We start from the raw sequence: 14,215 nt of genomic DNA, 5'->3' as shown, positions 1-14,215 counted from the left end.
TGAAATACCTTTCATGTTTAGACTTGGGTTCCATTTATAAGATACCTCATTATGTATATTTGAAAATCAGAAAAAAATCCTGTTCCCAAGCATTTCAGATAAGGGATACTCAACCTGTAGTCATAAAGCTAGTACCTTGGGAGAAGAAGAAGAAATGTTTATTGATTAGCCCTTAGGCCATTTCAAAATAACACAAAATAACGCTAAAACAAGCTAGTACCTTGGGAAAAGAGCATAAGAAATGAGGAAGTCATAATATATCACATTTTCCAGTAAGGAATAGAGACTATATTGTTCCATAACTCTGCCTGAGATTTTTAAGGATATTTATTATTATTGACAAAGTCAAAGTACAGAAGCCAAGTACCATAACAATTACTATATCTAATATGTGTTCTATGTATCATAAAAGGTTTCTAATAAAGTTGCATTTCATGCATTTTCCATTAGAGTAACATTTCAGGTATGTATGCACCACCAAACTAATGACAGTGCCTTAAAATACTGGTGTGTGTTCATAAAATACCTAAGGACATCACCCCCTCAATTTCAGACCCTATCTGCACAACTTTTCACTCCCCAAGGGGCAGCAGAATAGCCAGGCATTAAAAGGTGAGTACAGTATTTACCGTAATTATTATCTTAACTGAATGCACAGCAGATCACATAATCTCTTTCTCCTCCTCCTAATTGGCATTGCTTATAGATCACCTGTCTTCATCTGTCTTATTTGTTCTTGGTCCTAGAACATGGAAAGACACAGGGTGTGCTAAATTACTGTTAATTCTACCCAGCAATGGTTTCATTACTGTCACCTAACTCCATTAGTCTTCTTTATAAGTCTTTGGACAATGCTTTACTTTTAGATTTTTAAATAAGCCCTTATTTCACTGTTACCTTTCAGTAAGTAGACTATCAAGACTTTCCTAACACAGCTACAACCTGGGACAATATGCAGTATATAAACAAAGCTTCATTACTGGAGTGTGCAGAATTGCCAAGGAAGGATGGAAAAAGAGATGATGGCAGGCTTTGCTAATTGATTAGATTTTGATGCAGCAGTAATGGGTTTTCTGTTCACTCATATTTTGGAATCATGCGCACTGAAGAAATTTCTCCCTCTTGTTTAAAAATATATAGTAAGTATATCAGTTCATTTGCAATTTTATATGGAAGTAATGCAAATCAGATGCACATTAAAAGCACTTCCAAGCAGCTGTGAATTCAACAAAAAGTTTGTATGGATGCAGTACAGGCCCAAAAGGGAAAGAACAGCACCTCTCTTCATTCCATGCTCAAAAGCTGATCAGACTGGTACTCCTTCCTCAGTGCTGGTGACAGGACACGATTTTTCACTGCAATACACAGCAGCAAGCAATCTTAGGAAGGTTAGGGCAGGCTGCATTACATACAAATACCTTTGTTCTTCAAATCCCTTATGGCTATACTCCTTCCTTTACCCTCAGAATCTTCTGTCTAAGGGATCAGTCTCGTTCTTTCCAATAACAGGACCAGTTCTATCGTTGTTGTTGTTCTGTGCCTTCAAGTTGTTTCCTATTTATGGTGACCCAAAGGTGACCCTATCATGGAGTTTTCTTCAGAGGGGATTTGTCATTGCCATCCTCTGAGGCTGAGAGAGTGTGAGTATCCCAAGGTCTCCTAGTAGGTTTACATGCATGAGCTAGGATTCGAACCCTGGTCTTCAGAGTCATCGTCCAATGCTCAAACTACTACATCACCCTGATTCTTTCAACCAGTCTTACAGAGACAATGCACAGTACAAACTGAGCTGTTTACAGATCCCAACATACCCAATAAAAAACAGGACTTCATTGCACATAAAGATCTAGATAAAGAAACTGTGGGGTCAGATTCCCTGAGGCCCACAAGATGCATAAGGGAGGGGAGAGGGAGAGAGAAAGCTGCTTAGCTCTTGCTCTTCAGGTTAATGCTTAGAGCAGCTAGGAGGACACTGTTTCCAGACATAAGTGGAAGATACCGCTTCTAAAATGGCATTTTAATAACCACTCTAAATATAATATTCCACAAATCTATACATACAGTATCAGGGTGCACTTAGTAAGTAAGCACCCACTTGCCAAATAGTTGATCTACATGGATACAAGAATTCTAGAAGGCATAGTACATTTCCTAACTTCATGAGAATTACTGCCATATAACAGAATGCCAATCAGTAGACAGGTGAAAAACATTCAAAACACATCATCAGTTATCCAGGGCATAAATCACTAGAGGAATGTTGACTGCTAGTAAAGAATACAAAGAGGGATCTTTACAGCTGTAAAGAGCTCATAGTCCCCTCCCCGCCTGTCCGCCTTACAAATATTAGGCCCAAGAAGCTTGAGTCAGAAGGGCTTTGGAGAAGCAATACTCATTAGCCTCAATAAGAACCTGTAGATTAAACCTGACATGGTCAAGGAAGCAAGAGAGCTGAAGACAGCATATTCCAATAAAATACACAGTCTTGTTTTGATTTTATGGCATGCTGACAATTTTAGGTAATCCAAAAGAATAAGAATTCAGGGGAGCAGATAGGTTTTTTTTAAAGAAAACCCTAAAACTAAGACGGAGAAGCAAAACAGAAAATCACTGTGCTACGTAGGATTGATGAAGGTCTGCCAAGAACAAGTTCATTTAAACAGGAAAGCCTGTCAAGATGGAAAAAAGTTGAGCAGAGCAACATCAGCCTCCCATTAACACTGTCTACTGTCAACATTGTGTTTCTCAATAGTATTTGAAAAAATACATATTCAAGGGCAACTCAACACAGATGTAACTTCAATTGCAATGAAATGAAAGTATAAATTATAATACTGATATTATAATTCCTGGAAATTTCACATGTACATACGAAAGACATGAGAGGGAAAAATATGGAGGTCTTTTAAGGAACCAGCTACCCCAAGCTACCTTTATTTCAAGAACAATCTTTTCTCAGATTCCTATTTTCCTCTCAAGTGTTTTTAATGCTTCATTGTTGTGCATTTAAACATATAAATGGTCTATTATTCTTGCAAAAAAAGCATTGTACTGTTGGAATGCTGGAATGTGAGTACATTAAAATAGAACCATGTTTACTAGATTTTTAATCAAAGGGGCACTTACAGTATGGGTCCCAGGGCATATATTCTAATCATTAACTGTCACATCATGAGAAACAGACTTGCCTTCTTAAAAGCAGTGCACAGGAAAGCATTTTCTTCATAACTTACTGCTACTTGTGCCAATTTTGCAGCCTTGTTCAAATCAATTAAGGCAGCAGCTAAGTTAGAATTTCCAAGTTGTTCACAGACATACCAAAGTAAGCATCAAGACTTCAGAAAGAAAGAAGCCAAAATTGCTGTTTTTGGAAAGAAAGGCTTTATGATTTTAGCTTAAATGCCAATGGAACATTTGTTTTTTATTTTAAGATTGCTTCCACCTTCTTAAAGAGAGCATACAAAATTCAAGACAGCATTCATATTGGAAGCCCAATCCTATGCCTAACTGCCCAGAAATCAGTGAGTTTAGCATTACTCAAATCCTCAGAGGACCAGGCTACATGTTTTTTTCAACATGTACAATGAATGCCACTAATGCAGTATATACTACAAACACTTTCTGTGTTGTTGCTGTGTGCCTTCAAGTCATTTCTAAGGCAAACATATCATGGGGTTTTCTTGGCAAGATTAATTCAGAGGAAGTTTGCCATTGCCTCCTCTAAGAGCATGTGACTTGCCCAAGGTTACCCAGTGGGTTTCCATGGCCAAGCTGGGAACTGAACCCTGGTCTCTGTAATCGTAGTCCAACATTCAAACCACTATGCCATGCTGCCTCCATTGAGCCTGAAAGAGACACTGAATCCATGCAGAGTACTGAACTGCCACAGGGCGAGTAATGCAGAGTTTGGCCACATATCAAATGCGGACATTTGGGAGAACAGACATCCTTTTGCTGAAGTTCAGCTAGTGATTGTGTGTGAGAGAGAGTGAATATGGATATGTCTTCAAGTCACTTGTCAACCTATGGCAATCCCATGAATTCCAAGTGGTTTTTTAAGGAAACACTCAAAGGTGGTTTTGCCAGTTCCTTCCTCTGAAACATACAGCACCTGGTATTCACTGGCAATCTCCCATCCAAGTACTAACCAGGGCTGACGTTGCTTAGCTTCTAAGATCAGATGGGATCTGTTGCTTTTAGGGTGTTAATGGGTGCCCCTAACTGCCTTTGACTTAAATCTTGTGTGTTTCACCACTTGCAAGTGTAAGCATTTGAGGAATATAACACACTGGACTGAAAGCTGTTATATCAGACAATTCAACAGTAAAACTTTTTAGCTGTAACTAAATCCTCTAGGGATAAACCCTTGGAACAGGGAAGACATTAAAGAAAATGCAAAACAAAGAAAGCTGTACAAACAACCACTTTAAAAAAAACACTAAAAAGATAAATAGGTATCCCATTTTAAAAAACAACTATCACCTTCCTCAATAAAGAGATTAGAAGCCAACTAATATATGGCCAAGTACTGCCACAAGTACCTTTTCCCTTCAAAAGGAAGTTCTTGCTGCTTCTAAACACTTCTAGGAGCCAGAATTGTGTGGAAAGGAACACATACATGGGAAATGACAGAACAGAGATTCTTTGCAATTCCTAGGATTGATTTGCCACATTTTCCTCATCGCAGCTCCAATACCTTGGACAAATAAAATATTCATCTGCTGAATTCTGCTTCTTGTGCCAGTATTAGAAGCAGAGGATCTTGGCCAGGGAAGCAGACAACCTCGACCCAAAGAAGGAATGTCTTCCCATAAACTCACTGAATTATTTGCTGCAAGTGGAGTCAGCAGTAATGCTGTATAAGTTTCTCTGTTTAAACACTGCAGGCTTTTCTGTACTCAAAACAACCCTTCTGATCTCATAAAATACATACGTCTCAACTAACTATGCATTTCCAAAAACACTAGACAAACCAAGAAGTTTTAAGTTCAAATCTCACCAAAGCTCAACCCCAGCAAATTCAGATCTCACCACCACTGAGAACTGACTACGAGGAAACTAAGCTATGCAGTTTCTATCAGTCCTATGTAAAATGCAGGGATAATAATATCTTACAGAGATACTGTAAAATTTAAAGCAAGATATTTCATAGGAGTGCTTGGACGATTCAAAGTGATATACGTAAACTGAGTATAATTAAATACCCTGCACAGATGTTGAGCCTGACAGCAAGAATAATAATAATAAAAGAAGATTCCCACTCACTATCTATTGTTACTTCTCCCATGAAGTGCCAGGTTTTGCTATCTAAACTGATAGTGCAGAAAAGAATACAGAATGCATATGTAAAATTGTGCCAGAGAGGCTGCGTTCATTCAAATATTATTTTGGCTGATTTCTGATGAAACCTACTAGTTGAAAGCAAACTTTATAGAAGTGAAGACAGGTGTCTAGGACAAGCTTGTACAACTGATTACCGAGAACTGTCTCGCCAACTGAAATGATGTCCTATTGGGTTAATGCTGCAGGGAATTCTTGTCTGACTAAGCAAATAACTTGAGATAATTCCCAAGGCTGAATCTTGACTGTTCCCATTCCAGAGTTGAAAGTCAAAATGAAATACTTTTAGGCAAAGGCAAAAATCTGAGGTACAGAGAGTAAAATGAACCATACTTCAGCCTTGAAAGAGTGCCATGTATTCCTCTGACAGAAACTAGTTATCAAGGTATGGGACTGCCAAGAACCTGCTGTAGCAACATCTATTAAAACCAAGAAAACCCACACAGTTGCAAGAAAGCAGCACAGAGCTGATAAATGCTCAGTATATGTCTACAGGAAAGCTCCTGATGACAAGCAAAAATTATTTCCATAGGGCAGAATCAGTACACAGCAAAACTCTAAGAAAGGGAGGTCTGCAAGCTGCTTTTTGTCCCACTAGAGATAAGCGGAAGCATCTACAGCTGAAGAGGCAAAGGCTATGTTCCGCCAAGAGCTGTTCGTTTCAAAGAGAGGATGCAGCTTACCATTTCTTGGTGCACTCAACCATCAACTCCTGGTAAGAGGCCACAAACTGGAACTTGGATGCATGTTTTCCAACACGTTGCAGCCTTTTCCACACCGAAGCCATGATGATGAAGAGGCAACACACCTGAAGGCTCAACAGGCGCAGGGAGTCTCAGGTTGAAGAAGACCAGCGTAACAGTGTGCTTGTGTTGAGTGGCCTACATGCACACCTAACAAGAACAACGGACAAGGCAGAGGCTGACAGGAGCCTCAGGATGCATGGCCTGGACAGCCCTTTCCTATTTCAAATCCCATTTCAAAGTCAATGGCGGATTATTTACCCATACTGGCAGGAGAAAGAGGCGGCAATGAAGTCTATGGTGTCACTATTCCTCTTCATGGGCTCAAACGAGGCACAGGAGGCGATGCTGGAAAGGAAAAGAGATCAGAATGACTAAACAGCAGTGACTAACTGACAAGTTATATGCGATTGGCTATAAAATGCATGCCGTTTCTTGCAGACCCACAATCAACACAGAGACACACTCTTCCTCCATTCCTTCGGGGAGAGGGGGGAAAGCAGAAACAATGTGAAGAATGTGAGCCATGTGCCTCTCTGGAAACAAACAGGCCAAACCTTGCCCTTATTCCTAGGAAGCCTAAGTCAGAGCCATCCTCCCATCCCTCGCTCTCTCTCTGGGTGCATGATCCTATGGCAATCCCAGGGACAGGAGGAGAGGTTCTTTGTCTCTGCCCATAGGGACAAGGAAGGGGCAGCAGGTTTCCCTCCTCACCTGCCTGCCTGCCTCACCTGCCTTCCACCCTTCCTTCCTTCCACCCTCCCTTCCGCTTTCTTCCTTCCTTCCTTCCTTCCTTCCACCTTTCCTTTCCATTCTTCTCTTCCTTCCTACCCTTCCTTCCTCTTCTTCTCCTCCCTTCCTTCTTTCCTTCCATCATTCCTTCCTTCCTTCTTCTCTTCCTTCCTTCTTTCCTTCCTACCCTTCCTTCCTCTTCTTCTCCTCCCTTCCTCTCCCTTCCTTCTTTCCATCATTCCTTCCTTCCACCCTTCCTTCCTTCCTTCTTTCCTTCCTACCCTTCCTTCTTCTTCTCCTCCCTTCCTCCTTTCCTTCCTTCCTTTTTCTCTTCCTTCTTTCCTTCCTACCCTTCCTTCCATCATTCCTTCCTTCCTTTTTCTCTTCCTTCTTCCCTTCCTACCCTTCCTTCCTCTTCTCCTCCCTTCCCTCCCTTCCTTCCTTCTCTCCTTCCATCATTCCTTCCTTCCTTCCACCCTTCCTTTTCTTTCCTTCCTCTCTCCCTTCCTTCACCTGAGCAAGGCGAGGGAGTGGAGGAGGCAGGAGCCTAGCAAGGGGCCGAAGGAGGAGACCCAGACCCACACAGAGGGCCCTTCCTTCCGGGGCTCCAGGGGCGGCCTCTTCCCTGTCTCACCAAGCAGGGGAAGGAAAGGAGCAGCCTCTCATTTTGGGCCATGGACACTGGAGGAGGAGGAGGAGGGCTGGGGGTCCAGAGGGCCCAGAGTCCCTTTGGAGAGGGCTCCTCTCCCCCAGTCTCAGCTCACCTAACCCAGGCGGAGCCTGTCACAGCCACTCCCGCCCTCCGCTGCTGGAGCTGCCCATGGCGACCCTCTGCTCTGCCACCTCCGCGCGCCTCACACAAACCTGGCGGCGCCCCACCACGAGCACAACCCAACACACTCCCTGGCAAAGAGGCTGGAGGGGAAAAACCGCCCCGCCCAAAGTTCGCGCGCGGATTGGTGGGCGGCGACGCCACTCTCAGCCGCGGCGTTCCTATTGGCCAGAGACGCTCTGGACGGGGCGGGGTTGTTTACAACGAGCGGAGTCGTGATTGGTCATAGGGGGTGCCTGTCTTGTGAAAGTGGCTGCATCCACACTGGGGAAATAACCCGGTTTGGCACCGCTTTAACTCTTTTCTGGCTCAAGGCTATGCAAATCTGGGAGGTGGAGTTTGTTGTGGGGCCGCTCTGAAGAAGTTAAGGCGGTGCCAAACCGGGTTATTTCTCCAGTGTGGATCCAGCCCTACAGACTGCTGCTTCCAACCCATGACCACATTTCCTCGGAGAGGGTTTTGCCATTGCCATCCTCTGAGGCTGAGAGAGTGTGACTTGCCCAAGGTCACCCCATTGGGCTTTATAGCCGAGCCAGGATTCGAATCTTGGTCCACAGAGTCATAGTCTCACACACACAAAGCGCGACACCAGCCTGACTCATACATGCGAAAGACCTCCAAATGCACAGATTTATATGCCACTTCATACTGAATTAACAGTGTCTAAGCAGTTTACAACTGTAAACTAATTGCCCCCAACAATCTGGGTACAAAAAATACACCCGGCTGCAAGAAAGCTGTAGCAAAATTGGCTAAAAATTATAAACACCTATTTACTTTCTAATACAAAAGAATCCCTCTCTTAACTATAATACATTTTCTAAATATTAACTATAATACATTCAGTTTACTCTGGTCTTTATCTTAATAAATATTATAACTTAAAACATAAACATTTTACATAGACATAGGATAGGAGTTGCCTGGCTTAAGGAGACTTATATCTAGGAGTCCTAGTAGACCACAGGTTGAACATGAGTCAACAGTGTGATGCAGCAGCTAAAAAGGCCAATGTGATTCTAGGCTGCATCAGTAGAAGTATAGTGTCTAGAGCAATGGTCCCCAAACTGTGCCCTTTATTAAGGGATTTTGGACTTCAGCTCCCAGGATCCCAGACTATTGTCCAAAATGGCTGAGGCTTCTGGGAGCTGAAGTCCGAAAGCATTTAAAAGGCACAGTCTGGGGACCGCTGGTCTAGATCAAGGGAAGTACAGTGCGCCCTTTCTTTACGCAGGGGATCCATTCTGGACTCCCCCGCATAAAGCGAATTTTGCCTATGCTCGAGCCCCATTTAAAGGAATGGGGCTTGTGCATACAGCGGCCATGGGCACACACACCATTGTAAAGTTGAAGGCTTTCATGGCCAGCATCCATAGTTTTTTGTGGGTTTTTCGGGCTATGTGGCCATGTTCTAGCAGAGTTTCTTTCTAATGTTTCGCCAGCATCTGTGGCTGGCATCTTCAGAGAATGCTTTGCCTTGAAAAATTGGGTGTATATATACTGTGTGAGCCTGGGAATGCAGGAGTGATTTGCATGTGTATTGTTCTGTGCTAATGGCTGGCCTCAGGCTGGGAGGCTGATGCAAACGAGGATTAATGTCTGCTGATTGGTGATCATTATCTGCTGGGAAAGCCCCTGACTCTGAATGGTTTCCCATTTGCATTTGCTGAGTCCTTGTTTTGCTATTCTTCAGGAGTGGTAGCCAAATTTTGTTCACTTTCAGGGTTTCTTCTTTCCGGTTGAAATTATCCAGAGGTTTGTGGATTTCAATGGCTTCCCTGTGCATCCTGACATGGTAGTGGTTGGCATGGTCCAGGATTTCAGTGTTTTCAAACAGTATTTTATGCCCAGGATGGTTTGTGACATGTTCTGCTACTGCTGATTTTTCTGGCTGGCCCAGTCTGCAGTGCCTCTCGTGTTCCTTGATTCTTGTTTTTGCAAACACAGTGTGCAGACAATTCAAAAAGGATGTTGAGAAACTGGAGCGTGTCCAAAGGAGGGTGACTAAAATGATTAAAGATCTGGAAAACATGCTTTATGAGGAAAGACTTAAGGAGCTGGGGATATTTAGCCTGGAAAAGAGATGCTTAAGAGGGTGATATGGTAGCCCTGTTTAGGTATTTGAATGGATGTCACATTAAGGATGGAGCAAGCTTGTTTCCTGCTGCTCCAGAGAATAGGGCGTGGAGCAATGGATGCAAGCTACAGGAAAAGAGATTCCACCTCAACATTAGGAGGAACTTCCTGACAGTAAGGGCTGTTTGACAGTGGAACAAACTCCCTCGGAGTGTAGTGGAGTCTCCTTCCTTGGAGGTCTTTAAACAAATGCTGAATGGCCATCTGTCAATGGGGATTGAGAGTTCCTGCATGGCAGGGGGTTGGACTGGATGGCCCTTGTGGTCTCTTCCAACTCTATGATTCTATGAAACACCTTCTCCTCAACTACCCTGCTCACCTCCTGCAACCATGGCTCCTCTGATTGAGTCTGTCCATCTGGAATGTGTTCATCCTTTTTTCCAATTGCCCTCTGCTTTCCCAAGTACTTTCTTCTCATGATATGGCCAAAATACTCCAACCTCAGTTTAGTTATTTTTGCTTCTAAGGAGAGTTTGGGCTTCATTTTCTCTAGGACCCATTTATTTGTCTAGTTAGCAGTCCGCAGTATTTCAAGAACTCTCCTCTAGCACCTCATCTCAAATGAGCTGGTTTTCTTCCCTTCAGCTTTTTTCACTATCCAGCTTTCACAACCATACTGAGAAATGGGGACTACTATGGCATGGACTATCCTAACTTTAGTATTCAGTCATATATTTTTACTCTTCAGAATCTTGCCTAGTTCCTTCATTATTGCCACCAAGCAGTGGTACCTTTATTGGCCAACCAAAATGAACAATATACATGTTGCAAGCCTTTGAAGCTTCATTGGCTTCTTCATCAGACAAGGTGTTACTAACCAAACAGGAGGAAAAAATTGAAAATGTTAGTCATAGGTCTGCATTTTGCTGTTTATCTTCATAGTTAAGCTGGTATGGAGGGGCAGATCTTGCAGGTTGGCCCCTCCTCTTTCTAGCCATGTGGCAATTGGGAGATACCCAAAGTTCAGGAAATTTAACATCTATTTGCATCACAACAAAGACACTTCCTTTGCAATCCAATATGTCTCCATCCTTGTGAGGCCACAGGTCCCTTTCTTACACAGAGGACAATGGGTTTTTCAAAAAACCTTTATGCTTTTGCATCAAGAAAACTTTAGGTGGTGTTGAGATAAAACATGACAATCCAGTCTAAATTTAAGAAGAAGAAAAAATGTTTTACCTTTATTGGAGGTCGAAACCTCAAATAGGAAGGTCCCAGTCCACTGGCTGTCTCTTTAGGGTTCCCCTGTTGTGGCTATAATGCAGTATCTTAAAATCCAGAAAACATCCAGAGGAGCTGTGTTGGTCATTTAGCAAATCCAGTCAAAAATCCACCAAACAGTGATACCTTTAATGGCCAACCAAAATGCACAATATGCATGTTGCAAGCTTTCAAAGTATTCAGTGATATATTTTTGCACTTCAGGATCCTGTCTAGTTCTAGCTGCCCTTCCAAGTCCTAGTCTTCTTCTGATTTCTTGACTGCAATCTTTGCTCTGATTGATGACTGAACCCAAGAATGGAAAATCTTAGACTATTTTGATCTCTCTGCAGCCATGCCGGACCCCAACATAATTTAAAATTATGTAGATCATCTGTGGTCATAATTTTTGTTGTCTTGATGTTCAGCTGCAGACCTGCTTTTGCACTTTCTGCCTTGACCATCTTCAATACTATGTACATATCTGCCATATTTTCTGCTCATATTTTGGTGTCATCTGCATATCTTAGATTGTTGATATTCTTTCCTCCAATTTTCATGCTTCCTTTTAAGTCCAGTCCTTTTTTCATATATTATAAAAGCAGCCAAAGTAACTGACAGATAAGTCAAAGAACAGGAAACAAAGGGAACAGTGTCTCTGGGGTTGGTGTCACCCAGGGGGGGGGGGGGGGGCAGCAGAGGGGTGGACTGCCACAGCATCTGGAGGGTTGTTTGGGATCCGGCATAACTGCAGCCACATCAGAACCCAAATAGAAGGCACTGCTCCCCCCCCCCCCAGCAGTCTCTGCTGGCGGAGTGGGCAGTGCTATGGCGTCTGGAGGCCCGATGGCCCTCCGCAGCCCACGCCAGTCCCACTGGATATACACTCCAACTGGGTTGTCGAACAGTAAGACCACAACCCCCTAGTGATGCCACTGAGCACAGGTACATAATAAGACCAGTACATCTTTCTTATAGCTCACATTCACTGAGCACTTTTGGATGGCAGTCCCTCTGGGCAAGCAGTAATTTACAAGCCGGCATGGTGTAATTGTTTGAGAGCTGAACTACCACTCTGGAGACCAAAGTTTGAAACCCCTGGAAACCCATTGAGTAACCTTGAGCACATCACACATTCTGAGCCTCAGAACAAGGCAAAGGCAACCCCCCCCCCGCCCCGAACAAATCCTGCTGAGAAAACCCTGTGGTCGGGTCGCTGTAAATTTAAAAGGACTTGAAGAACAGCAAGAACTTTGGGAGGCCAGGTTTTGATTCCCCAACTTAGGCGCGTTACAGAGCGCCGAAAAGCGGTGCTCTGCTTGCGCTGTCATTAGCTGCGCCAAGAAGCCCCAGCAGCCAAACCGCAAGGTTTCTCGGCACAGCTAAAAATCTTGCATCACAGAAATGACATGACGAGGCACCAATGGTGCACTCGACGCATAATTTTTGCGATGCTCCATGCAGACGCTAAGCATCCGGCACATAAAAATGGCCGTGCCCGTGTGTATAGGGTGCAACCATTTTTACGCCCCCATCATGTGCTAGGGGTGAGGCTGGTATGGACACTAGGTCCTCGGCCAACCCCTAGCACGTGACGGGGGTGCTGCAAAGGCCCGTGCGGAACGGGCCTTAGCCTTGGACACCCTCTGGATGCCACCCTCTCTCAGTCTCAGAGGAAGACAATGGCAAATCTCTGAATGTTTTTTGCCTAGAAATGACAGGGTTGCCATAAGTTGGAATTGACTTGAAAGTACATAACAAGAAATAGCAACAAGCAACAATCATATACAAATACCATCTCCCCCTTCTTCACTTGAAGGGAAAAAATGTAATCTTTTTTATACCTATAGTAAAAATAGGGGGTATGCATGTGTTAAAAACAACCAATTAAAGATATTAATGGCCTCCCTCTCCCTCTTCTTCCAATCATAGCCCACTTCTCTTGTCCCTCTAAATAGAAACTGCAAAAACAAGTATCTCCAACAAAGTGTTGTAGTGTAGAATAGTAATGTTCAGGGCTCTTTCCAGCTGAAGACATGCTGTTTTCTTGGACAACACCATCTGCCCCTCCCTGGTTATCTCATTTTTTTCTTCTAAAAATCAGTGAATATCCCATGCAGAAGGGCTCTTGCTCTGTGGCTCTTAACTTGGGACTGAAGCCCAGGTGCAACAGAGTCCCACTTTGCCTAGGAAATCCAGATTGGGCTCACAGCTTGGTCTGGAGGGGTTGATCTCTCTCTGAAGGGTGCTCTTGGGCCCAGCGCTGGTCCTGAAAAGCTAGGTTGCTGGAGTAGCCAGGAGCTTCTTTGCCCAAGTTTGGCTGGTGTTCCAGTTCTGCTCTTTCTTGTGGAAGGCAGATCATGCCTTAATTACTTCTCAGACTACTGTAATGCGGTGTATATGGGGCTGCCCTTGAAAAGTGTCCAGAAGCTGCAGCTAGTGCAAAATGCAACAGCCAGATTGGTGTTAGGTGTATATTTTAGAGACCATATAACACTGGTCCTGCAAGAACTACACTGACTTCCAATTTGAGCTCAATTCAGGATACTAGTGCTGAACTACAAAGCCCTAAATGACTTGGAGTCAAGATACCTGACAGACTGCCTCCTCTCATAGGACGTTATCACACAGGAGGAATGTCTCTCAGTTTCGAAAGAAAAGAAAGTAGGGCCAATTCGGAAATGAATGCAAATATGTGAATGGTTATCACACCACAGAAGAACACAGCGCCCATCCCAAAGCCAAAGTAGTGTGAATGCAAAAGAAATTATCATATGAGTATGTACCCTTCGTAGTCTAGAATTTGAATTAGCATCCCTGCAAATGCGCAGTGAGGGCAGAATCAGATTGGCAGGACTTGCTTCTTGTTCCCGTGGTTTTGCCTTGTTTCATTCATTACCCCTTATTTCACGTTATTTAGGCAATTCAATGATTCAAAATCAGTCCAAAGCAACCTAGTGCTTGGTTTGATCATTGGACTATGACTCTAGAAGGCAGGGATCAAATCCCACTGGGTGACCTGGTGCAAGTCGCACTCTCTCAACTTCCTCAGAAAGCGCGCACTCGCGGTGTCTCTTCTGGGTTGGGCTGAGAGCAGGATGGAGGGAGGCTGTGTGAGTGTGTGTGTGTGTGCGCGTGTCTCTGTCTGTCTGTCTGTCTGTCTGTGGGGAGGGCTGCTTCATCCCTAAAACAGCTTTGGAATTGAACAGGATTTGTAAATTCTATATTTCCC

At 43.6% G+C, this 14,215-nt stretch overlaps 1 protein-coding gene across 1 annotated transcript in view; it reads right to left on the bottom strand.

Annotated features, from left to right (window-relative positions):
* Positions 1 to 7,713, bottom strand: part of EHBP1 (EH domain binding protein 1) — a 306,873-nt gene extending 299,160 nt beyond the window's left edge. Inside the window, exons 1-2 of the mRNA XM_042458024.1 lie at positions 7,580 to 7,713; positions 6,024 to 6,431 (exon numbers count right to left, since the gene is read on the bottom strand). Of these exons, the coding sequence (XP_042313958.1) occupies positions 6,024 to 6,127 (104 nt within the window). The 5' untranslated portion in view covers positions 6,128 to 6,431; positions 7,580 to 7,713. The remainder of the gene's footprint in view (positions 1 to 6,023; positions 6,432 to 7,579) is intronic.
* Between the last annotated feature and the right edge of the window lie 6,502 nt (positions 7,714 to 14,215).

Source organism: Sceloporus undulatus, chromosome 1, assembly GCF_019175285.1.
Source record: "Sceloporus undulatus isolate JIND9_A2432 ecotype Alabama chromosome 1, SceUnd_v1.1, whole genome shotgun sequence".
NCBI lineage: Eukaryota > Metazoa > Chordata > Lepidosauria > Squamata > Phrynosomatidae > Sceloporus > Sceloporus undulatus.
The sequence above is the reverse complement of the archived record's forward strand: the minus strand, read 5'-3'. Positions and strand labels throughout refer to the sequence as shown.